General features: G+C 43.6%; 1 protein-coding gene across 4 annotated transcripts in view; it reads left to right on the top strand.

The window, feature by feature from the left end:
* XYLB (xylulokinase) overlaps positions 1 to 25321 on the top strand; it is a 169296-nt gene that overhangs the window by 121335 nt on the left and 22640 nt on the right. For 3 of the 4 annotated variants that reach the window (XM_026678933.2, XM_087947854.1, XM_087947855.1), the window contains 3 exons: positions 12151 to 12209; positions 16024 to 16111; positions 19589 to 19683. In XM_026678933.2, coding sequence (XP_026534718.1) covers positions 12151 to 12209; positions 16024 to 16111; positions 19589 to 19683 — 242 coding nt within the window. The remainder of the gene's footprint in view (positions 1 to 12150; positions 12210 to 16023; positions 16112 to 19588; positions 19684 to 25321) is intronic. The other variant, XR_015746053.1, reaches the window with a different exon arrangement.

The raw sequence follows: 25321 nt of genomic DNA, 5'->3' as shown, positions 1-25321 counted from the left end.
CGCCAAACCCAATCTGAACATCTGGCTGAATGTGCATAAAAATAATAATGGTCCAAAGCTTAACAGATTGGGCCGTTCATTTTATGGAAGGTTTTGCTGTTTTACTGATTTTTAATAGTTTTAATGGTTTTGTACTTTTAGAATTGTCATTTGGTTGAGTTGCGCAGCTATAAGAAGTTGAACAAATGAATAAATGAAATAAATACCAGCCAAACAGAGACAGACCTCAACTTATGACCATCGTGGAGCCTTCCCATTACGGCCGTAGCTTGTCATTTTACACCCTCTTGGGAGGAAGGTTGTGAAGTGATCGCCATGATTGTGCTCACTTAACAAAAGTGAACCCCAATGGTAGGATTCAAAAACTTTTACTACCGATTCTGTGGACGTGGCAGGGGAAGGATACTGCAAAATCCCCATTCCCTCCCCACCCCACTGACCTGCTTTCCAGCTCCGTTCTCCTGTGCAGGGCAACCAAAGAAGACCCAGCCAATCAGCTGGGACTCGGGAGGCGGACAATGGATGTGGGCGGGGCCAATCAGAGGTGGGATTTGCCGGTTCTCTGAACTACTCAAAATTTCCGCTACCGGTTCTCCAGAACTGGTCAGAACCTGCTGAATACCCATCTCTGGTGAATCCATTATTTATTATGAAGCATTTTTTGCTGGAAACCAGAAGTAAATACCATTTTTTGATTTAAAAAAATTACATGGGATGCTGCAAACAGTAGTAAACGCAGGCTGGTTGCCAAGTGCTCCCTATGCTGTTATATAACTGTGGGGGTGGGCCCAGCCATCAAAACTTTGGAATCAGGAATCAGAAATTAGAGAACAAGAGGATAAACAATTTTATAAAATTTGGGATCTTTTCTATCAATGGTTAGATAATAAAATACAATAATAGAATATTTAGAATTTTAGAAAATAATGAATATATAAAGATGTATTTCTTTTTTTGTTATCATATCTATAAATGTTTTTAGGATAGATTTGGGAGGATTATATGAATTGTTATAAAATAAACTAAGTAAATTATAATTATCTCGCAAAGTATGAATGAACAAAATTACAGTCAAATGATTGATTAATAATGATAATAGGGTATTCAATCGTTGATTCATAATATGAGTTATTATGCAATGTAACTGTAATTGAGACTATGAAATGGATGCACAAAAAAATTGTAAACCAACCGACACACTGCTTGTACATTTATGAAAGAAAGCTGGATGTTTTTATGTTTTGTTTGTTTTTGTTTGTCCTTAAAAACCAATAAAACTTGTTTTTTTTAAAAAAAACAAACTTTGGAATCAGGTTGTAAATATCTTGGGCAGGGGGAGTGGTAACTTTGAATGGTTGCTAAATAATAGGTCGTAAGTTGAACACTACTTGTGTTATTTACAATTTATTTGAATTTATTTGTATCCCACCTTTATCATTTTTGCAAATAACTCAAATATATCCTCTCTCCTCCTATTTTCCCACAACAATCCTGTGAGGTGAGTTGGGCTGAGAGAGAGGAATTGGTCCAAAGTTACTCAGCTTGTTTTCAAGGCTAAGAGGGACTTGAACTCTTAATGTTCTGGTGATTGGCCCCAAATCACCCAATTGGATTTCTTCCTGGGGCGGGATTAGAACTTATTGTCTTCCTGTGATTGGCCAAACTCACCCAGCTAGCTTTCATGGCTAAGGCAGGACTAGAACTCACATCTCTTGGTTTCTAGCCTGGTATTTTAACCACTTGAACAAACTGCCTCCTCTGTATGCTTCTGAATCCAGAGAGGCATTCTTTTTTTGGGGAAATTTGTTTCTTAAAATTTATTATGTAGACCAGAGGTGGGGAATTATGTCCCCTTTAGCAAGGCTGGCTCAGGAATTCTGGGAGTTGAAGTCCACAAGTCATAAAAGGGCCATAATTTCCTACTCCTGATGTAGGCAAACATTACAGTTACTATATGTTCCTGATTTCCAGATCAGTGGAGAACAGTATTGTCAGTTTTCTATAGATGACGTTCTAATCCTCTTCTAGAAATTCTTGCCATCTCCCCAAATCATGGAGATAACAATCTTGGCTTAATTTGCATTCAAAGGTTGGACCGAGGTCACTAGGCTTCATCCTTAACATAGCCGTGGCATTGGAATCCCCCAAAATTTGCAATAAAATGAGTAGGAAAGGGCTGCAGAATAACATTTCTTCAAACAGAGGAATTTTGCTGGATATTGTTACTTATGGCTTGCTCTTCCTAACTGCTCCTTAAAGTATGGCTTCACCGATTTCAAACAAGTTTTGCATTTCATTTCGAAGATGCCTATGCATCAGTCTGTGGTAGAATAAAGCCCCTCCCACTTTTGCATCCTTGCCCAGCCCATTGCTGAGAATGATCGTAAACGATATGGGTGAAACCCAGAACAGATATCGCCGAAGTCTCTGCTCTTTACACGTTCATGTTTTCTTTGGCTACCTGTCAGCTTTTGCTCCATTACCTATTAAAGGCCTGATTTATTTGAGGATTTTATTTTATTCATTGTATAATTAACCTTGTTGGCCTACCAAGCATTCTGGGCTCCTGGAAGCATTATGATAGAGAAAGAGAGAGCCTATGTGTATGTAGGGTTTTTTTGAGGGGGAGGAGTCAACATTTCATGCTATTTCTGGGAATGTGGAAAATATTGATAATGCGTAGGAATCTAAAAATAGAGACATGCATCTGAGCAATCTATTCTACACAGCCTGTTCACGCTTCCCGCAGAACATTTGACAGCTGCCAAAGGAAAGTGTCTTCAAGGGTGAACAAGGGTTGCATGTCTATTAGCAAGAAGCAGGCGCATGGAAGGGAACTATGGCTACTTGCAATTATCTGGGGCTATCATCTCCTCCCCTCGTGCCCATTTATAGATCCCTTCTGTACATCTGGAGAAGATCTGGGGAGGATTTCATTTTAACAGAATAACACAGTTGGAAAGAACCTTGGGTGTCTTCCTCGCCCTTCCAACTCTCCGCTCAAACAAGAAACCCTATAGCATTTCAGGCAAACAGTTGTCTAAACGCTTCTATAAAAACTTCCAGTGTTGGAGAATTCACAACTTCTGGAGGCCACTTGTTCCACTGATTAATTGTTCCAACTGTCAGGAAATTTCTCCTTAGTTCTAAGTTGCTTCTCTCCTTGATTAGTTTCCACCCATTGCTTCTTGTCCTGCCCTCAGGTGCTTTGGAGAATAGCTTGACTCCCTCTTCTTTGGGGCAGCCCCTGAGATATTGGAAGACTGCTATCGTGTCTCCCCTAGTCCTTCTCTTCATCAGATTAGACATACCCAATTCCTGCAACCGGTCCCCTGATCATTGGTTGTTCTTCATTGGTTGTTCTTCTCTGCACTCTTTCTAGAATCTCAGCTTCTTTTTTTATATGGTGGCAATCTAATATTTCTCTTATTTTTGCACCACAGGATGCAAAGGACGCATAGGATGTATTCATTGTATAAGGGTGTCACCCCAGGTGCATTTTTTGGCCTCTCCCAATCTGGAATACTAGCCTTTTGAGCTTTCTAAAAATTCCAAATGTTGAAACTGGAAGGTCTGGCTGGGAAATGGCTAGTTTAAAGAGAATCATTAGCCTTCCCTCCCTTTTTTATTGTCTTGCAGATGTGGAATGCCTCTGGATATTTCATTTCTGCAATGCATGTCAAAGACGCAATATTGTTTTGAGGCTTTGGCAGCCGTTGAAAGCTTTTCATCTCTTTCAAAAAAACCTCTGGAAACCCACTGCTGCGTTCCCTACGGCCATTGATCAAAATTTCGACATTTGGCAATCGGTGTGTATTTACAGTGGTTGCAACATCTCCGGGTTATGTGAATGCCATTTGCAAGTTTCCCAGATGGATTCCAACAAGCACAGTCAGTGAAGGAAACCGGATTCGCTCACCAACTGCAGTCATTCACTTAACAATCGTGGCAAAAAAGAAGATGAAATTGGGTGTGCAACTCATTTAACACCCCTTGCTTAGCAATGGAAACTCTGCTCCCCGTTGTGGTCACAAGTCAAGAAAAGAATGGTAAGAGCTGTAGATCTCACTGTAGTAGACTAAAGAAGGCCTTTGGCGCTTAGCTAAGGGTGGGGATGGTTTCTGTGCCACCCCTAATCTCTTTCCTTACTTGGAGTTGGTCCCACCCTCTGGAAGGCATCCAGATGAGTGGCCCTGCCTTAAAGCCGGGTCTATGCAAAGGAGAATTAAAATCGTTTTTGCTTCTCCAGATTTTAAGCAAGGGCCCATCTCTCCCATGGCAGCTTAAAAGTCATGGTACACGTGTTATCTCTTGGAAACCAGCAGCTAAGAAGACCCTTTCTAAGAATAAACACTCATCTCTTCTGTTGGCTTGGCTATATAGATTGGGAGAATGATGGATCCTTCAGCAGGAACCAGGTGGTAGTCATCTATTCAACGGATGGATTCTCAGAATTGGGTGCTGCGGTTGCCTAGCAACCAGAAGATACTTACCGCTTTGAAATTTAGCGTATAGAATCCAGCAGCCGATAGGAAAACACCACAATGTAAATTTTTTAAGATTTATCGTCTTAACTAAGAGCAGGAAAGAAGCAATAATCCCAATTATGCATCGCTTTCCCTAACCAGATGCCCTCTCTAAATGTATATACTGGTAGTCCTCAACTTACAATAGTTCATTTAGTGACCATTCAAACTGACAAGGGCGCTGAAAAAACTGACTTATGGCCGTTTTTCACAGTTACGACTTTTGCAGCATCCCCTGGTCCTGTGACCAAAACTCAGAGGCTTGGCAAATGGTTTATTACTTATGACGGTTGCAGTGCCCTGAGATCACATGATCCCCTTTTGCAACCATCTGATCAGCAAAGTCCACGGGGAATCAAGATTCACTTTACAACCATTGTTACTAACTTGCCAAGTGCAGTGGTTCACTTAACAACTGAGGCAAGAAAGGTTGTAAAACGGGGCAAAACACACTTCATGGATGTCTCGCTTAACCACAGAAATTTTGGGCTCAGTTGTGGTCGTAAGTCGAGGGATACCTGTACAAGCACAACTCCCCAGCATATCCTTACAGGTAGATCTCAGCTGCTCAAAAAATGCTAGCTCAGCAGCCTTGCGGCCAGAGAAGGCGGAGGAAGCAGTTGTTTTCAAGGAAGAATTGAGATGCTTTAAGCCAGAGGTGTCAAACTCGATTTCATTGAGGGCCGCATCAGGGTGGTGTTTGACCTCGGGAGGGCCGGTGGGCGTGGCGTGGCCACGGTGGGCATGGCCAGCTTGACGTCACTCATGTCAGGGACGCCTATACTTACCGTGACCCAAGTGCTCTGCCTGTGAAAATGGGGTCCCAATCTCTGTTTTCGGCTGGGACGGCCTCCTGCAACCTCCTACTGGTGAATACAGAGCTAGGGCGGGGCGCGTGCTCCGTTTTCGCTGATAGAGGGTTGCAGGAAGGTGCCCCAGCGAAAACGGAGATTGGGAGCCCGTTTCTTTGCTGTTTCAGGGGGGCGCGGACCAGATCCAAGTACCCTATGGGCTGGATCTGGCCCACAAGCCTTGAGTTTGACACCCCTGCTTTAAACTGTAGGAGAGATGTACAGTTAAAAAAAGAGAGGCTGGAAGGAAATGTTGTGATATCACTCAACTTCCTTTTGTCAGGTGTGGAAGAATAGCTCAAGTCTTTGAGCCAGGAATGCAACCCCCACCCACCCACCCCCACTCCAAATAGATTCTCCTTCCCCCCATCTGATTATTTTTCCCTTCTTCTGGGTCCTCTGTAGTAGATGATCTATGCAATTCAGGATTGAACTGTGGGGGTCCTTGGTGCTCCCTGAACTTGGCTATTTTCCTGCAGACGTTTTATGACCCTGACAGGTAACATCATCAGTGCACCTAATTGGGCAATGAAACATATACAAGCAAACAACCAAGCTTAAAGAGCAGCAAGGACTCCACACTCCTCTGTATTAGATTCTAGATTATTTCTGTGGCTTTGCCTAGACTTCAGTTCTTCCAGATATTGATATTGCTGACCTAGGGAACTTTTGTTGAACCGGCTCCCTCTTAAGTCAGAATGGTACAACTTGGAGCAGCCAATTCGTGCAGCCACTTGCTATGGCTAATTCATTGCGAGACAGCTCACTGCTGAACAATTCAACAATCTTAAGTGTTTAAAATAATCATTTTCTTTAAAAAAAAAAAAAAAACCTTTGTCATTCTGTCCCTCTTTTTGCATCCTTTCTTTAATGATTCTGTTCCACTATTTCTTTGATATTAGTATAACTCTTGTCCTACAGCGAGTTGTCTTGTAGTGAGTTGGCTGCAGCGAGTTGGCCACGCTGAGTTGTCCTACACACACACACACACACCCCTTAAGTGTTGAGTGCTTGTATTGTTGTATGTTGCTCCTTTCCTCCCTCCCCCAGCCGCCTTTTTGGCTCCTGTTTCTTGGCCAAATGCTGCTTCCTGAAGCTCTCCTGGAAATCCCAGGTGTATGTGACTCCTAAGAAAGTGTGACATCTCTGCTAATCTCTTGTCTGATTGAAATTAATTGCTCCAGGCACAACTCTTACATTCTACAATCAAAACGTCCCATTTCTTTTTCTAGAATAGAATGGAATGGAATGAAATAACAGAGTGGAGGGTCCTTGGAGGTCTTCTAGTCCAGCGGTTGCCAACTGGTGGGCCGTGAGAAAATTTCGGTGGGCCGGAGAGAATGTCTCAGAACACCCAGAACACCCCCCAAAAGCAATTAATCTATTTATTTATTTATTTTATTTTTTATTTATTTGATTTGCCAATTGTTTACAAGATAATAAGTATAAGTGTATACATAGTTGTGAATACATGAAATGGGTACATATAAGAAAAATAAAAGAAGAATAAGAAACAATAGGACAGGAATGGTAGGCACATTGGTGCGCTTATGCACGCCCCTTACAGACCTCTTAGGAAAGGGGTGAGGTCAATAGTAGACAGTCTAAGGTTAAAGTTTTTGGGGTTTGCGGAAGAAACCACAGAGTCAGGTAGAGTATTCTAGACATTGACCACTCTGTTGCTGAAGTCGTATTTCCTGCAATCAAGTTTGGTGTGGTTAACCTTGAGTTTGTATCTATTGTGTGCTCTTGTGTTGTTATGGTTGAAGCTGAAGTATTCATTGACAGGTAGGACATTGCAATGTATGATTTTATATACCATGCTTAAAGGCTAGGCTGTGCAGAAACACAAGGCTGTGCCACCCACATGGCCTGTGGGAACCTTCCCCTCCCACTCACTCCTTACCCGGCAAACTTGTCTGCTAAGTTGCTATTTTTACTTTTTCCGACCATCACCTGTTCTGCTGTGTCGGAAGATTTAGATGAGCTAGGAAGCAGGAAATGGTTGGATTTCTTGCTAGTCTTTAGATCTTCGGCTCTGCTTTTAAGCACAGCCGAACCTCCCTTAGGACTGAAGGTTCTATTATTCAGTGCAGACTCACGGCAAGCAAATTTTACGTGACAGACTGAGCTAGCCGATGGCAGATAGATAGATCACTGAATGATTCTGTGAGCAACTCAGTCTGCCTGCCTGCTTTGCCTGATTTGGGGTAAAAGTTGCTCTTTTTTAAATAAAAAAATTCAATATTTACATACATGGTTTGTTGTGAGTTAATTTTATGAGTTTGCTTGCAAGCAAATTTTATGTGACAGTCTGAGCTAGCCAATGGCAGATTTCTGAATGAATCTGTGATTCTGTGTGAGCAAGTCAATCTGCCTGTCTGCTTTGCCTGATTTTGGGTAAAAGTTGCTCTTTTTTAATAAAAAATTCAATATTTATATAAATATTTATAATATTTACATACAAGCCATCCCCAGCCAGTCACATGACCACCAAGCCACACCCACAAATTAGGCCACACCCACAGAACCGGTTAGTGGTCCCTGGGATTTAAAATTATGAGTTTAGTGGTCCCTGAGGTCCAAAAGGTTGGCGACCCCTGTTCTAGTCCAACCCCCTGCTTAGACAAGAAACATCCATTTCAGACAAATAGTTATCCAATCTCAGATCTGGTAGAGTAGCACAAAAATGCTTTTCAGGACCGTTAAACCGTAAGTGATGTTTTTAGTTGTGGCTTTGCATGTTTGTTTACTTTAGCCTCCTGAGCGTAGTGGTTTTTCAGAGGATTTCCTGTGGCTTTTGTAACACCTTTCTACAGATATTGGCAAGCCTCTGCCACCATGTATGAGTAGTATTGAAATTTGTTTTCTCCAAGGGATTACTGGACTGTGCTTGAGTTATTTATTGACAGTGATTGTGGAACCTAATGGCTTTTTAAACCCAATTTGTGCATCGTTGAAATTTCCCCTGAAAAGGAAGTTCTGATTAAATTTATTGGTGAGTGACACTCAAAACTCTCAGCATTGATCTTGACTGCATTCGGGACTTCCTGCGCCAAAGAATCCGGAGGTTTCCATAGTGTGTGGGGTGGGGGACATTTGTGTAAAAAAAAGGTAAGACTTGACAGGGTGATCGAAACCATCCTCCTCCCCTGTGGACAACTTCAGAAAATTCAAGCAGGCCATTATGCTGTTGGTCATGCTATGCCTGCCAGCCTTGCAAGGAAGCCCAAACAAACAAGAAGCACCCTCCGAAAATATTAGGTCTAACCTTATTGCAAAGTGACACTAACAGTTTTTCAAGTATGAAAGTGCAACGCTTCCTCTCTCACCATTTTAGCCCAACAGATTAGGCCCTGTCATGCCCCTGGTGGAGCCTGACTCTGAGTCAGAGGAGGAACAGCCAAGTGTGGCTCCAGAGGTGGTGGAGGAGGCTGGGGAAGGGCAGAGGCCAGCTGGGCAAGGTCCGTCCCCTCTCCATCCTAGGGCACGCAGGGAAGAGAGGATAAGGGAGAGAAGTGGTTTACTCGGTAGGAGAGGGCTTTGATCTTCTTCATGGGCTGCAACTGTGACAACTGAATAAGAGGACGGACATGCGTATGGGCGAGTGCTGGAAACAAAGCATGGAAATATCTCTAGTTTATGGTTCCTCTCTGAGTTTGGCGTCCTTCCCAGTGTGTGTTCTGTTATCTGTGGACATCCTCCAGCCCTTATGTTGCCTGGTTTGTGTTGTTTTTTCCCTTCTTCTTCTAACTGCTTGTTAGATGGGAGTTTTTTGTCTTCCGTTAAGGATATTTGGAGCTTGGAATCAAAGTGAAGGAATAAAAGGTGCTTCACCTGTTTTTTGTGGCTGTGTTTGTTTTGTATCCCCACCCTGGGTCATCACAGGCCCATTCTTTCTGCAGGCTCAGCTGCCTCTTACCTGTCTGTTGTCTAGTTCTACAGCTCTTCCTCCTGTCTCCTGCCAAGGTCATACCAGATCCCATGGCAATGTTAAATTAGGATAATGTAAAGCATTTTCTCCAACCTGGCTCCTTCTAGGTGTGTAGGCCTTCAGTTCCTACATTCATAATATCGTTTTGAGGTCACTCCAAGACTCTGGGTGTCGTACTTGAGCAAAGCGACACTCATGAATGAAGGCAAATATATATGTGTCCTAGGATAATGTTTCAGGATCCAATCTGGGTCAGGTATTGGGACCAGAGGTTTACTCTTCTGAGCTTTTGGACTCGTGCTGGAGCCCATCTTCTGGGAACTTCTCTCTCCAACCCAAAGGTGCTTTTTCATGAGGCAGATGGACTTTCTTGTTTTTCTTTGAAGACCTTTCGCTTCTCATCCAAGGAGCTTCTTCAGCTCTGACTGGATGGTGAAGAACAGTTCCCAGAAAGCTCCACACCCATTTGCACCACTCAGGTGATGACACAGGTAAACCTCCAGGTGGCCTCAATGACTCTCTAAAAAAGAATGCAAATGTGACTGCAAGGCATTCTGCAATAGCTGTCTGCAAGGCATTTGAATCCTTCTATTCCTCACTATCCTGTCAGATATGGTTCATGGTTATCCCAAAGGTGCTTTTTCAAGAGGAAACTGGACTTTCTGTTTTTCTTTGAAGCCATTTCGCTTCTTGGATGAGAAGCGAAATGGCTTCAAAAAAAAACAGAAAGTCCAGTTGCCCTCTTGAAAAAGCACCTTTGGGATAACCATGACCTGGATGACTGATATAAAGTAATAGGTCGTAGTTCATAAATCATAGCTACAACCATTAATCCTAGGTTACAAGTTCTGTTAAAGATGGCGTCACTATGGCAGCCTTGATGAAATGCTCTCTACTACCAAGACGACCACCTTCTAGCCTACTTCCTTGACTTCCACGGGGAGGTAATTTCAGAATAGATCTGATGATGATGAAAACCTGGCCAGGTGGCACCCCTTAACGGCAGTCCTTCTACTGCAACCTTTCTGCAGATTTTCCTCATTTCAGTATTATACCGATTAAGGAAACCTGCTAGGCATGGATCTCCATCGCTCTTAGATTGTTTACCAGCAAGCTAGTTGGACAAGTTCGCCAGAGTGAAAGTTTGGTATAGTGGTTAAGATGTTGGCTTGAGAAACCAAGAGATGGCGAGTTCTAATCCTACCCAAGGCATGAAAAACTGGCTGGGGTGACCTTGGGCTAGTCACTGTTTTTTAACCTAAATCCCCACAGGGTTGTTGTTCTGTGGAAAATAGGAGGACGAAGGAGGGTTAGGTATCTTCTCACCCTTGAGCTGTACAGGTAGTCCTCAACTTATGACCACAGTGGGGTCCCACATTTGTTTCCTTAAGTGAGACATTTGTTAAATGAGTTTCGCCTCATTTTACAACCTTTCTTGCCATAGTCGTTAAGCGAGTCTCTGCAGCTGATAAGATAGTAACGTGATTGCTAAGTGAATCTTGCTTCCCCATGGACTTTGCTCATCAGAAGGTCGCAAAAGGGGAATCGCATGACCCCTGGTCACAGCAGCCGTCATAAATGTGAACCAGTTGCCAAGGGTCTCAATTTCGATCACGTGACCAAGGGGAAGCTGCAAAAATCGTAACCGTGAAAAACGGTCGTTGTAACTTTGAACAGTCACTGAACGGTTGTAAGTCGAAGACTACCTGTGTATGGGGGGAATGGCAAGATAAAAATCTGGAAAAAAAAACAAACCCGAATTCTGTGACTTATTGTAATGCATTGTGAAAAAGGTAGTAAACGGTGGCTTGTCCTTTGCCAGGCCTTCCTTGGCATCATTTGCTGCCTTGAGGGCTCTTCTTTCATTTCTTTTTGTACACTTTAAGGCCCTGTTGAGGCAATAAGAAAATAAAAACAGCAGTGTAAAAATTAAGCTAGTTTGGCGCAGTGATTGAAGCAGGGCTCTTCCACACTCGGGAACTGTTAAGACTTAGGGCCGTGATGGCGAACCTATGGCACTCCTGCCACAGGTGGCACACAGAGCCATCTCTGCAGGCACGTGAGCTGCCGCCCCAGTTCAGCTCCACCATGCATGCGCGTGCGCGCCTCCCGCTGGCTAGCTGATTTTCGGATCACTGTCATGCATGCGTGGGAAGCAAGGTACATGCAGGAGATGCATACGCATGCGCAAGGCGGGGGGGGGCACATGCATGGGGGCAAGGGGAGTGCACGGGGGCAGCATGCCGCCCATGCTCCCCGTTTTGGGCCGAGTAGGCCTCTCTCCTGGGAGCAAAAACAGGCCGCAGTAGGGCCTACTAGGGCCTGTTTTGGCTCCCAGGAGGCTGCAGGGAGGCCTACTAGGCCCAAAAGGAAGGAGGTTGTGCGCACATGCGCAGGGGGGGCGGGGCAAGTGGGAAGGGGGGAATCGCATGCAGATTGAATTATGGGTGCAGACACACACAAGCGCTGTTGCACATGCACGCGCACACTTTTGACACGCAACCACAAAAAGGTTAACCATCACTGACTTAGGGATTTCAACTCCCAGAATCCCTCAGCTAGGTAAATGGTGGGTCTGGTACCAGTGCCTAACTTCCTTGCTTCGCATCTGGCATCTGAAGGGTCAAGCCAGAATTGTGCTTGTTTTTATCCAGAACTGGAATGAAATCCTCTTTCATGCCAAAATCCAGCCCTCTCAGCCAATTAACAGATGTGTCAGCTTTTCAGTACCATTATTAATGAATTCTATCATTAAGAAGTTGTAGCCCTTCATAATTTTCTGTAAGATGGACAAGATCTTGCGCTACCTCCATTAATTTAATTTCTTCTTTGCTTGCAGTGCCAACCACAAAAATCTTGGCTACCGGCGGGGCGTCGCACAACAAGGCAATTTTACAAGTAAGTAAATGGCTTCTTCTTTTTTTTTGGCCATACTTGAGATCAGCATCCAGTGTGCCATTTTAGCCAGCTGGTGAACTCTTGAGTCAAAAATCACAACCAGGGAACCAAGGTTTTGAGTGGGCAGAGCTTTAGGAGGAATTAGCCAGCAGTGAAATTTGCATAGGAGATGTTTACATGACCGTTTGTATGGAAGGACATTCGGGATTTACCGTCCTGGTCATCGGTACGTCTCCTAGGTAAAGAACTCGTCTGGAGCTAAGCCCAAATTGGTCTGGAAAACTGCCATGGAAACTTCCAGTCAAATTAGATCCTGTGGAGCACAATCTGCTATTCAGCACCTATTGTGTGTAAATATTAGAGATTGGGTGGATTGTGCAGGACATGATAGCTGTCTTCCAGGACTTGAGGGGCTGTCACACTTATTCTATAGGGCGCTAGAGGGCAGGAAAAAAAAAGGGAAGGGTGGAAGATTCTAGGGGCCCAACCTAGAAGTAAGAAATTAATTTTCATGAATTTTACTTCTTATCTGTGTGTAGTGCCAAGTTGGCAGAGCAGTTAATTAGTGGAACAACAGTTGCTTCCCTGGATTGTGAGTGCTCCATCACTGGAGGTTTTCAAGAATAGACTGGACAACCATTTGACCGAGACAATATAAGCCTTGAGAAGGGGATTGGAGTAGAAGACCTCTGAGGTGCCCTCCAACCCTTCAATTCTATGTTTGTGCAGCGTTGATCTCTGATTTTGGAATTTTAGAATCCATGAGAATGCCAATATAATATAGGTAGCTGGATACCCGTGCTTTGCTATGAAACTATGTGGTCGGCTTTAGTTTTTGGGGAGGAAAATAAGGGAAACAAATTGTGCCTCTGCCTATCAGCATCTATCAGTATTCATCTGGCTAGCATCCTGTCACTGAAACAGTATTTGCTGTGTGAGCAAGAAGGAGACAGCAAGGAGCCTGGGCGTGGACTTAGCTCAACTGTTTAGTACTAAAGCTGGTTGCAGCTGTGAAACCGAAACGGAAACTCCTCTCCTCTGCTTGTGTTTTGCACTTGGAACAGATTTCTTTTCAGGTGGGAAGGGGGAGTAGAACTCCTTAGCATCAGAGCGTGTTAATAATAATTTAGGAAATATTAATGCTCTGACGGTCACTTTGAAAAATCCTTTGTTAGCGAGCACCTAGAAACCAAGAGGAACATACATGCCAAATTTCAAGTTTGTAGGCTTTACGGTTCTGGAGATTTTGTGATGATGTATGAGTGATATTTTGCTTTTATATATATATAGACAGATTATTTGCAACACTCTGACTGTATGTACGCTGCACAGAGTCCTTTACAACTTAAGAAGGGACTTGAAAGCAGATAGTTTAAAGAAAAGGGGAGGCTCTTCCTAAACCATTCTCTCGGCCACAGTTCCTCTTCTCGGTGTTGATGAAGTCCAACTCATTCCCATTTGGAAATAGGCCTTTGGCTTAAGGTTATCAGCTGACACATCATCAAACTGTGACATGACACCGAGAAGAAGAGGTCACGTCAATCTGTAGCCGGAAAACCACAGAAGTCCACATCTTTAGGTTCCTAGAAAAGGCAAATTGCAGCAGAGGCTTTTCAAAGTCAAACAACTGGGAACAGTCAATAAGCCACAACTTTATTGGAACGTTTTGCTATTGTCTGGGTGTTACTACCATTGTTGTATTACAGTTGCAAGTATCTAAGGTTGTGTCACATTAGCCTCCTTGTATCCATGTTAAGGGACACGGTGGTTCAGCGGTTGCTGAGCTTGTCGATCAGAAAGGTCGGCAGTTCGGTGATTTGAAACCCTAGCACCGTGTAACGGAGGGAGCTCCCGTTACTTGTCCCAGCTCCTGCCAACCTAGCAGTTCAAAAGCATTTTGTAAAAATGGAAGTAGAAAAATAGAGATTCCTTTGGTGGGGAGGTAACAGTGTTCCATGCGCCTTATCGGTATTTAGTCATGCCGGCCACATGACCACGGAGACGTCTTTGGACAGCGCTGGCTCTTCGGCTTTGTAACAGAGGTGAGCACCGCCCCCTAGAGCCAGAAACGACTAGCATGTAGGTGTGAGGGGTAAGTCAAAGGATACCTGCACCATATTTGCAGGATTATAAAAAAATAAATAAAGATCCAATTGGAGACACATTCTATTATCTAGCACAACTAAAATAATAGTCCTTGCAGAAACGATCTGTTGAGAATATAATTTCCTAGGAAATTCATTTTAGGGTTGTTGGAAGAGAAGGAACTCCGAAGGATACATTGTGGCCAAGTCAGCAATCCAATTAATTTTGCCTGATTACCAGATACCAAGCTCCAAACAATGCTCACTTTTTAAAAAAAATATTTAAAAATTCTTGCATTTTTTCCAGTGAATGTTTTAAGTGAGATTGAAACAGTTCTACGCAGTCCTATGGCCTGCTTCTCTTTTGCTGTCCATAATTTGCAAGTATCTGCTAGTTCTTAGTTTCTCTCTGGCCATGCTAATGGGCAGCTAAGAAATCCAAAGACCAGTATTTCTCAGGGACAAAAAGTTGGATAGGGATTTCTTTTTTTTTTTTCAAGAATGGGTAAAGACAAATAAGATTTTTGTGCTTAAAATACCATATAAATTCATCTCGGTCTAGTATCTTCTCGATCCTTCCTCCTTAACCCTGTGTCCTGGTAACAGTCCTCATAACTCCTGGATTTAATTTAGTACTTTGTTTTCCCAGATATTATTTGCACATTCCGGAATTGGAAGGGAAATATTCTTTCATTGTAGGCTTATTGTGAAAAGTAGCCCAGATTTTGGCTATTGGGGTTCTTCCCAAATCATAAGGCATCTCTGACAAGAGAAATACGATTTCCAGCAGACTGCTCGGTTTAATAAGTGCAATATTTCCTTAAATCTGGCTTTTGATTAAAAACTCAGTTGCCCATTAGTTTACAAGCTGCAAAACAAAAGGCAGACAGTATTGGATAACTTTAAAATCCCATTCCAGTTCTTGTTTTAAGTTGATTTTTTTGGCTCATGTTGAATTGTTGCCAAATAAAGCATCCTCGTGTATTTTCCCATAAAACTGGACTTATTTGATAGGATTTTAAAAAATCCAGGGACTATCCATAATCTATGTAGGCATTAGATTTATATCCCACCTTTTTTTTCCAAGGAGTTAGGCATGCTCATATGAAAGTTTCCCTTCATTTTGTCCCAACCACAAAGACCCCTGAAGTAGGCTGAGAAAGAGTAGCTGGCCTATAGTCACTTTGTGGAGGTAGGCCAGGAAATAGTTGTTACAACATTAGACGAATTTATGTTATTGTTGCACAGTGTAGTAAAAGGATCTTGAAACCCTACAGGAGTTTCTCCCTATTTTGTGTTATACCAAAGAGAAACAAGAAAAGTTTATTTTGAAAAGCTTTTACTGTTTCTTTTCACTTTCCCAGGCCTGAATAGTCATGTTTTCTCCTATAATGATTCATCCATCCTTTCATCAAAGTTATTTCTATGTTCTTCTACATCTAGGAAGATTCCATGGTTGAGAGGATGGATTTCAACCTAAGTCTCCAGAGCCTTATCTGCCACCTTTAACTATAACATTAACTATATTACCTATTCCATTTTTCTATTGATCCATCTCTCCATCTGAAAGATGCCTTAAGCTACTTTTTAATTAATTTCCCAATGGTGATTCCCAGCGTGGGTTCTCTTCTGGCTGCAAATCTTGTCTGTTTGTCTTGATAATGGAAGCAAACTGCAGAGTGATTTCGTTTCCTAATCAGATAGTGATAGATCTTTTTTTTTCTTTTCAGATCTTGTCTGATGTCTTCAGTGTTCCAGTGTACACAATCGACACTGCTAATTCAGCCTGTTTAGGCTCCGCTTACAGGGCTATCCATGGTAAATCAACCAGAAAAGACTCTAAACATTGGGTACATGGCCAGTGCAGTCAATCCTCAATTTATGACCATTTGTTTAGCCATTATAACACTTCTAACAGCAGGCAGGCAGGCAGGCAGGCAGACAGACAGACAGAGAAATAGAGAGAGAGATAGAAAGCATAGAATAGAATTCGTTATTGGCCAAGTGTGATTGGACACTCAAGGAATTTGTCTTGGTGCAAATGCTCTCAGTGTACATAAAAGAAAAGATACATTCGTCAAGAGTCAAGAATCATCAGATACAACACTTAATGATAGTCATAGGGTACAATAAGAAATCAAATCATACTAGGAAACAGTCAATATAAATCGTAAGGATACAAGTGACAAAGTTGCAGTCATACAGTCACAAATGGGAGGGGATGAATGATAAGGAGTGATGAGAAGATTAATAGTGATAGTAGTGCAGACTTTGTAAATAGTTGGACAGTGTTGAGGGGATTATTTGTTTAGCAGAGTGATGGCGTTCGGGAAAAAACTGTCCTTGTGTCTAGTTGTTCTGGTGTGCAATGCTCTATAGCGTCATTTTGAGGGAAGGAGTTGAAACAGTTTATGTCCAGGATGTGAGGGGCCTGTAAATATTTTCACAGCCCTCTTTTTGACTCCTTGCAGTATGCTGAAAAAAGAAAGTATACTGAAAAAAGAAAGACTTAAAACCAGTCTTCACACTTACAACTATCATAGCATCTCCATGGTCATATGATCAAAATTTGGGCATGCATTTAAGACAGTTGCAGTGTCCCAGGGTCCCATAACTGCTATTTGCCAACTTCTCACCCAGCTTCTCACCAACAAAGTCAATGAAGCTGGATTAATTTAACAACCATGAGATTCACTTAAGAACCATGGCGATTCATTCATTTAATGATCACAGCAAAAAAAAAAAAAAAAGGCCATAATATGACTCGTTTAAAAGCCACCTGGCTTAGTGATGGAACTTCCACTCCGAATTGTGCTTGGTAAGTGAAGGACTACCTGCAGAATACACTGAAGGTAGCTGCTCCTTAATGGGAGGTCTCACCTTGATCAGATTTGATCCTCGAGAAAGAATATTTGGGCTTTCGTCTTCTTCTCCGGTAGTTGATCTTCACCGGATTTATTTACTTGTTGGTTGGTTTGCTTAAGCTATTGATTTCATTGGTGCATCAGCCCAACTCACAAAAGCAACTCAGAGTGGCTCACAATGAGTCAGAAGCATAAAAATAAAAAGACAGATTTTGTCTCTCGACATAATTAGCATCTCCTCCCCTGCAAATAAAATAATAAAACAATTGAGGCTAGCCATCACTTATTCCATTCAATATTTTTCATTTTGGGGTTGGGATCTTCTCACAGCCATAGCCCTTAGACTTATATACTTCCCCGCAGTGCTTTCCCACACTCTCTGGGTGTTTTACAATGCCAGCCTCTTGCCCCCAACAATCTGGGTCCTGGTTTGTTTGTTTTTTGGACATCTCAAGGATGGAAAACTGAGTCAACCTTGAGCTCTACTAGGATTGAACTCCAGGCTGTGGGCAGAGCTTGCCTGCAATGCTGCGTTCTAACCACTGTGCTACTAGGTGCTCATGAAAGACTCTCATAGTGTTTCATGGCTAGCATTGATTCCTGGGCCTCGCCTCTCTTAAAAAAAAACCACCACCCAGTAAAACCAGCAAGAGAAGTGTGGAGATGAGGCAGAAGACCAGTGAGTTGGGTTTTTTTTCCCCCTTCCCCTTTCATTGGGCCATCCTGCCTCACTAACCTTCAACCTTGGTCTTCAGGCATCCCAGTTCTATAGTCCAGCTTTTTGCAAATTTCACTCCTGTTGATATGGTCCATAAAGATAGTCCTCGACTTACAACAATTTATCTAGTGACTGTTCAAAGATACAACGGCACTGAAAAATGTGACTTATGGCCATTTTTTCACACTTACAACCATTGCAGCATCCCATGGTCACGTGATCAAAATTCGGGCGCTTGGCAACTGGTTCATATTTATGACGGTTGCAGCATCCCGGAGTCGATGGAAAGCCAGATTCACTTAACAACCATGTTATTAACTTAAAAACTCCAATAATTCACTTAACAGCAGGGGCAAGGAAGGTCTCAAAATGGGGCAAAACTCACTTAACAACCATCTCACTTAGCAACATGAATTTTGGACTCAGTTGTGATCATAGGTTGAGGACTAGTTGTATTGCAAAGCGAGAGGAATCAGAGAGGTACGGGTGGTTTATTAACCATGGGAAGTGCCAATGGAGTGAAAAAAGTGCCCCTTACAGTGAAAAAAAATGCTGCCCTTCTCCCCCCCCCCATGGCTTATTCTCCTTATTGTTGGCCTTGTGGTTCCACGAATCAATCACTTCTAGTCTTCATCTCCGGAAGGGCAGCGTGTGTATGAAGGTTGAGGCTGCTCTATTGGGGAAGCTGAGATAACCATAGCTATACAATGATGATGAGGAAGGAAGGACTCTTTTTTTTAAAAAAAAAAAAAACAGGATCTTATCCATGCATTCTTTATTGCAAGGGGTCTCCAACCTTGGCTACTTTAAGCCTGGAGGACTTCAACTCCCAGAATTCCCCAGGCAGCTTTGCTTTGGTGGCTGGGGAATTCTGGGAGTTGAAGCCCGCCAGGCTTAAAGTGGCCAAGGTTGGAGACCCCTGCTTTATTGGATAATGCTTCTTAGAGCTATACAGTTCTGGTCACCAGGCTTATAAAAAGATGCTCCTGGTAACTGCTAATGATAAGTCAACTTTAGTGAGATAGTCCTGGCGTTTTCTTTAACGTCACATAAAACTAATGTATCTTTGTGTTAAGTGTAGGGCCAAGAACAGTTTTGTGGTATTCTAAAAGTCTCCTCAATTATGATATTATAGACCAGGGGTCTCCAAATCTACCAACTTTAAGACTTTTGGACCAACTCCCAGAATTCCCCAGGGTTAGGGTTAGGGTTCTAGACTTTGGCGAATAAAAACCCACCCTCTCAAAGTATTTTTTTTTTTAGACTTGGATGTACCACAAGACAAGTTGTGTGAGTGCGGTTTGGATGGGTGCGCTAAGGATCCTGGTTTATGGGCTTGTTTATAATAAAGTTTTCCCTTTGTGCTCCTCCTTTTTAAAAGAAAACAAAACAAAACCCGGTGCTGGACCTTCAATTTATTCCTCCTTCTTCTCTCGGCTGCCTTATTATCATTCTTAAGTGATCACTGATACTGTTGAACTTGCAACTATGTGGCCAGCTTCACCCTCCATGGGACAAATTGAATTATTGACCTAGAGGTGATCTCTGAGACCCCCACATGCCTAGATCTGTGCATTTGAAAATAAAATCTTTACTCTTTATCCTTCACTCCTGAAGACTGGCCCGTCTGGGGAAGATCAATGCAACCTATGCATCTGCCAAGCAGTTCAGACAATCCCTCATCTTGTTTCTCCTCATTGATCCCCTTGGTAGGACTCACGGCAGAGGAAGGACTGCCCTTGACCGATGTTGTGAAATCAGCACCGGGCCCCCGATTAGCTGCTACTCCAACTGCAGGCGCAAGTCAGGTGAGGAGATGGCCGTCCTTTTTCTCTCTCTTAGTCCTATGGCAGTATGGCAAACCTTTTTGTTGTGGCGTTGCCAAAAACGTGCACATGCCGGCACCCACAATGCAATGTGCCCTCCCCCCCACCGCGCATGTGCATGCAACACCCCCCGCCACCCTGCACTTTGTATGCGTGCTCCTCCCAGCTGACTTTCGGCCCGTTTGAGGCCTTCTTTGGCCTCCCAGAGACTCGAGGGAAGCTTCTGCAGCCTTTGGAGGCCGAAAAATGGGCCCGTTTTTCAGCCTCCAAATACCAGAGGTGACGAAACCAGAAGTACCGGAAGTGACGAAACGGGCCCGTTTTTCAGCCTCCAAATTCCAGAGGTGACGAAACTGGAAGTATTGGAAGTGACGAAACGGGCCTGGTCTTTTGGCCTCCAAAAGCTGTAGAGGCTTCCTTCGAGCCTGGGACCTCACCTCAAACGGATCGAAAACCAGCCGGGAGGCGCACGCATGCGCAGTGCAGGTAAGTTTGGCTGGGGCTCACGTGCCTGCACAAATGGCTCTGCATGCCGCCTGTGGCACGCGTGCCATAGTTCGCCACCGCAGTCCTGTGGGCTTTAAAATTTCAATGGTCACACAAGGTAGTCTGTGACTTAACAACTATTCATTTATCCCGTGTGTCAGCAACCTGCAGCTCTTTGGGCCCTCTGCTACGGCTCCTTGTCCCATCCTTGGCTGGCCCTGTCCCTCGCCCTCCCCTCTCTTGCCTGGCCTGAGAAGGTAAGGGTAACAGCGAGGGATGGAGAAGCAGCCTGGGCCGCTTCTCCAGTGCCTCACTCTTGCTGGAGTTTCTTCCGGCCCTTGTTGGTGGGAGTGAGTGAGATTGAGTTGGTCATGCCCACCCAGGTTTGTGGCTCCCGGTGGGTTTTTTTTTTTTCTGTGGGAAACAGGTCCAAATGGCTCTTTGAGTGTTTAAGGTTGCAGACCCCCCAAAGGTGCTTTTTTTCCAAGAGGCAACTGGACTCTCTTTGTTTTTCCTTAAAGACGTTTCGCTTCTCACCGTTCTCATTTCCGCTTCCTGGATGAGAAGCGAAACGTCCTCAGGGACAGCTGTGACCTGGATGACTGTGAATCTCCATAGACATTTGACCATTCATTTAATGACTGTTTGTAATTACAACAGCACTAGGGGAAAAAAGACGACTAGTGATCTCTCTTATGACCATGATAACATCCCCACAGAGATGTGTTCAAAATTTATTTGTTTGGCAACTGACATGTACTCATGACGGTTGCAGTGTCCCAGGATCATGTGATCGCCAGCTGGCTTCCAACAAATAAAGTCGAGAGGAAAGCCAAATTTTCTTAATGACTGCATGGTTCACTTAACAGCTGTGATGAGTCGCTTAACAACTGTGGCAGGAAAACTCATAACATTGAACACAACTCACTTAATGACCAGTGATGGTTGTTGGCGGTGGTGTGTTTCAAAAAAATTTTTTCCTACCACTTGCATGCGCATGTGCAGTGCTCAAACTCTGCCCTCTGAATCAAGGCTGGTGAGCTGTGCAGGCGTGCCTATTGCACGTGCATGCCAAATGTGTGAATCGCACGCATGCAGGGCTCAAAGGTGGCCCTTCCCTAGTGAGCTGTGCTGTTTTTTAGCTCAGCTGAGGCGCAGCGATCCACTCTGCCCTGCGAATCAGCTGAGCTAATAAACAACAGAATATAGGAGAGGTGAACCAGTCAAAATTTTCCCTACCAGTCCACCAGGACCAGTCAGAACTGGCTGAATACCACCTCTGGTTGTTGGTAATGAAACATCTGTAATAAAACCAAGGACTCTTCATTTAACAACCGCCTTGCTTAGCAGTGAAAATTCTTGTCCCAGTTGTGGTCATAAGTCGAGGACTACCTGTAGAATTTATGATAATTGTTCATTACAAATTGTTCATTTGTAATGAATTTGGAAGCTCTTGAGTTCCTTTTGAGGAATGGTTGGGATGCCATATTGCATGAGAACGGGGAGCTATGAGAAGATAGAAAAAAGAAAAAGTGAGTGCATTGTGGTATATGTGTACATAATATGTATCTTTAGGGTTGAGGCAGGCAATTGGATGCCCTCCAGATGTTTTGGACTATAGGTCCCACAGTCCCTTGCTGCCAGACAGATTGGATGAGGCATATCTTTAAAACATCTGGGAGGCATCAGACTGCTTAACTTACCTGTATTATAGAGCAGTGCTCCCCAACCACCGGGGCCCGGACCGGTACCGGTCCGTGGATCATTTTGTACCGGGCCGCCTATTTTGCTTGGGCGCCGCCATCTTTTCGGCTTGAGAAAGTGCTTCTGGGTGAGCTTGTCGGTCGTCGGTTGGAAAGCGGCGTTTGGGTGCTGAAGGAATCCTCACGCCTTAGTTTCGTCAAAGAGGGGGGGCGGCTTTGAACGAAGAGCCGTCCCGATGGCGGTGGAGTCTCGCGTTACTCAGGAGGAGATTAAGAAAGAGCCCGAAAAACCCATCGACCGCGAGAAGGTACAAAGGAGGAGTTGAAGGTGGCGGGGAGAAGCGGGGGACGGCTGGCTGGCTGGTCGCTCGGCTCGCCTTGCCTTGGTCGTGCGTGCTGATGCCGGTACCGGTCCGTGGATCGGTCCGTGGATTGTACCGGTTCGTGGTACAAAAAAGGTTGGGGACCACTGTTATGGAGCACTCATTGAAGAAGCTATACATCTGAGCAACTTCACCACAAATGTATTTCCTGGAGAACCCCAGCCTCATTTTGTAATGTATTATGAATGCACTGACCCAGGCTTGCTTCCTGAATTACACATGTGTTGTAGAACTCAAAGTCAATATTGAATTCTTGGCTGCCTGGTTGAAGGAGAGACTCATGCAGGCGGACAATTTATTTTTTGGTCTGTCATTGTGCATCTCAGGGATTCCAGAGCTCTTGGGGAACATAGTTGGGATATCAAATCACACTGGACAAACCCTTGGGGCATCCATATGCCTCTGTCTTCCCTTGTGCTGTGTCTCTGCTTTCCTTGTTGGTGAGATGCCAGTCCTGGCTTTCTTGTGTTATGGAGAAAACAACTTTTGATGCCCCCATGCTGTATCTCCCTAGCTTCCCTTGTTTTCCCTCAATAGAAATCTGTACAATTTTGCCTGCTGGAAGTATGGATTCCACCATGAGCATCGCAGTGGCAGAAACCAGAGAGTTTGCCAATAATCCAGAGTGTTAATATGAAAACTGCCGGGGAAGTTTATAATCTGATGAGTCAGTTTAGTTCTGTTTTTAACAGGCTGCATCTCCTTGTCTATCTGATTTTGTTGTGTTGAGTTTAGCAACTTTCATTTAAGTGACGGTTCTTTTTATAAACCTGAAAGTCGACCAGAGGTTAAGTGCTGCCTTCGCTGTAAAGTAACTGTGTGAAGTGTTATCTCGATCCGAGCCCCTCCAGTTGGCTTTCAGGGTATACAAAATAGGTGTTTCAGCGAGAAAAAAAATGCAAACAGACACTTTCATATAAATAACCTTCAAAAGGCAGAATTTACATGGGCTTGTATTTGTTTATTTATACACACACACACACATACACACACATGTATGTTTTGTCTTCCCTGTAGCTGATTCTGCAGCATCTGGTGACTGGTTTTTTTCTTTTTCTTTTTGAATGGGTAGAATTAATTTATGGAAAAGGATTATTTCTCGATGGCATCAAGTTACGCAAACATTATTTCTACAGTCCTTGACATTCAGCAATGTCTGTAGGAGGGCTCCAGATTGGTAAGGTAGCTAATGGTGTGTCAGGGTTTCAGAGCGCAGTTCAAGAGAGTGGCAGTGTGGCTTGGGTTTTGATGTTCCCTTCTTCAACTTACAACATTCATTTAACAACCATCTGAAGGTTCAGTGGCGCAGAAAAAATAGTTTAGTTTAGTTTCCTTCATGGTCACTACTGCATCTCGTACAACGAAATCAAACACCATCTTCAGTGCACATCATGACCATGAAAATAAACACAAACACACATCCTTCACCCTCCACACATTGAATTGAAATCCCTGATATTGCATTAATATTGCACTATTCAGTAGAATTCAATAGAGTTACTGCCCTGGGATAGAAGCTGTTTTTCAGCCTATTTCAGAGATGGTAATTTAGCAGGTTCTGACCAGTTCTGGAGAACCGGTAGCAGAAATTTTGAGTAGGCCAGAGAAGCAGAAAAGACCACCTCTGACTGGAGATTTTACAGTATCCTTCCCCTGCCATGCCCACCAAGCCACACCCAGAGAACCAGTACTAAAAAAAATTGAATCCCACCACTGGCCTATTTGTCTTTGTTTTTATTATTCTGTACCTTCTGCCAGATGGTAATAGTTCAAAAAAAGGGTTCCCAGGATGAGTTGGATCTTTTGAGAATGTTTTGGACTTTCTTAAGGCAGCGGGAGCTATAAAGCTCTTCCAAAGAGGGGAGAGGGCAACCAATGATCCTCTGGGCAATGACATTAACCCTCTGGAGAGCTTTCCTATCTGCCACTGCGCAATTGGCAAACCATACAGAGGTGCAGTATGTTAAAATGCTCTCTATGGTGCAGCGGTAGAAGGTCACCAGCAGTTTTCCATTCAGTTGTTGTTTTCTGAGAAGTCTCAGGTAGTATAATCTCTGCTGGGCCCTTTTGACCAGGGCATACAACCGATTCTCGCTCTTACAACTGTTATAGCAGTCATGTCATCAAAATTCAGGTCCTTGAGAAAAATTGTTTGAAGCATTACAGGGTCATGTGATCACCCTTTGTGGTTTTCCTAGCTGGCTTCCAACGAGCAAAGTCAGTAGGAGAATCTGGATTTGATTAACGATTGTATGATTCACTTTATTGCAGTGTTTCGCGTAACGACCATGGGAAAACAAGTGAAAACATTGGGCACAAGAACTTGCTTAGCAACAGAAATTCTTATGAATTTTTATATACCGCTTTATAGTGCTTTACAGCCCTCCCTAAGTGGTTTACGGAACCAGCAAATTGTCCCCAACAATCTGGGTCCTCGTTTTACCCACCTCTGAAGGATGGAAGGCTGAGTCAACCTTGAGTCTGGTGAGATTTGATCTGACAAATTGCAGGCAGCCGATAGTCAGCAGAAGTGGCCTGCAATACTGCACTCTAACCACTGCGCCACCCAGGCTCTTAACATGGTTCTTAAATGAATCTGACTTCCCTATTGACTTTGCTTGTCAGAAGATTGCAAAACATGATCATATGACCCCGGACCCTGCAACCATCATAAATATGAGCCAGTTGCCAAGCGTCTGAATTTTGGTCATATGACTTCAGGGATGCTGCCAAGGTTGTATGAAGCTGTTGCCTTAAGCTCCGAGCTTGGCGATTTGCGTGCAAACATTTCGTCACCATTCGAGGAGCCGTCGTCCATGCGTTTTGAATTGTGCTCATCTGTCAGAACACAGGTCTTTAAATACCTTTTCATGTGATGCGAATTAGTCTGAACGTTGTTCGGATACCAATATTCGAACACATTTCAAATTGTTGTATGAAAAATGTCTCTTTTTTTCAATGCTTTTGTAACTTGGAACAGTCACTAAATGAACTGTTATAAGTCAAGGACTACCTTTACTTTTCACATACTCTGGCAACTTGGTACTC

Source organism: Notechis scutatus, chromosome Z, assembly GCF_049901735.1.
Source record: "Notechis scutatus isolate UNSWTSFEM ecotype Mainland chromosome Z, rNotScu1.2, whole genome shotgun sequence".
Taxonomy (NCBI): Eukaryota; Metazoa; Chordata; class Lepidosauria; order Squamata; family Elapidae; genus Notechis; species Notechis scutatus.
This window is presented reverse-complemented; position numbering and strand designations above follow the sequence as displayed.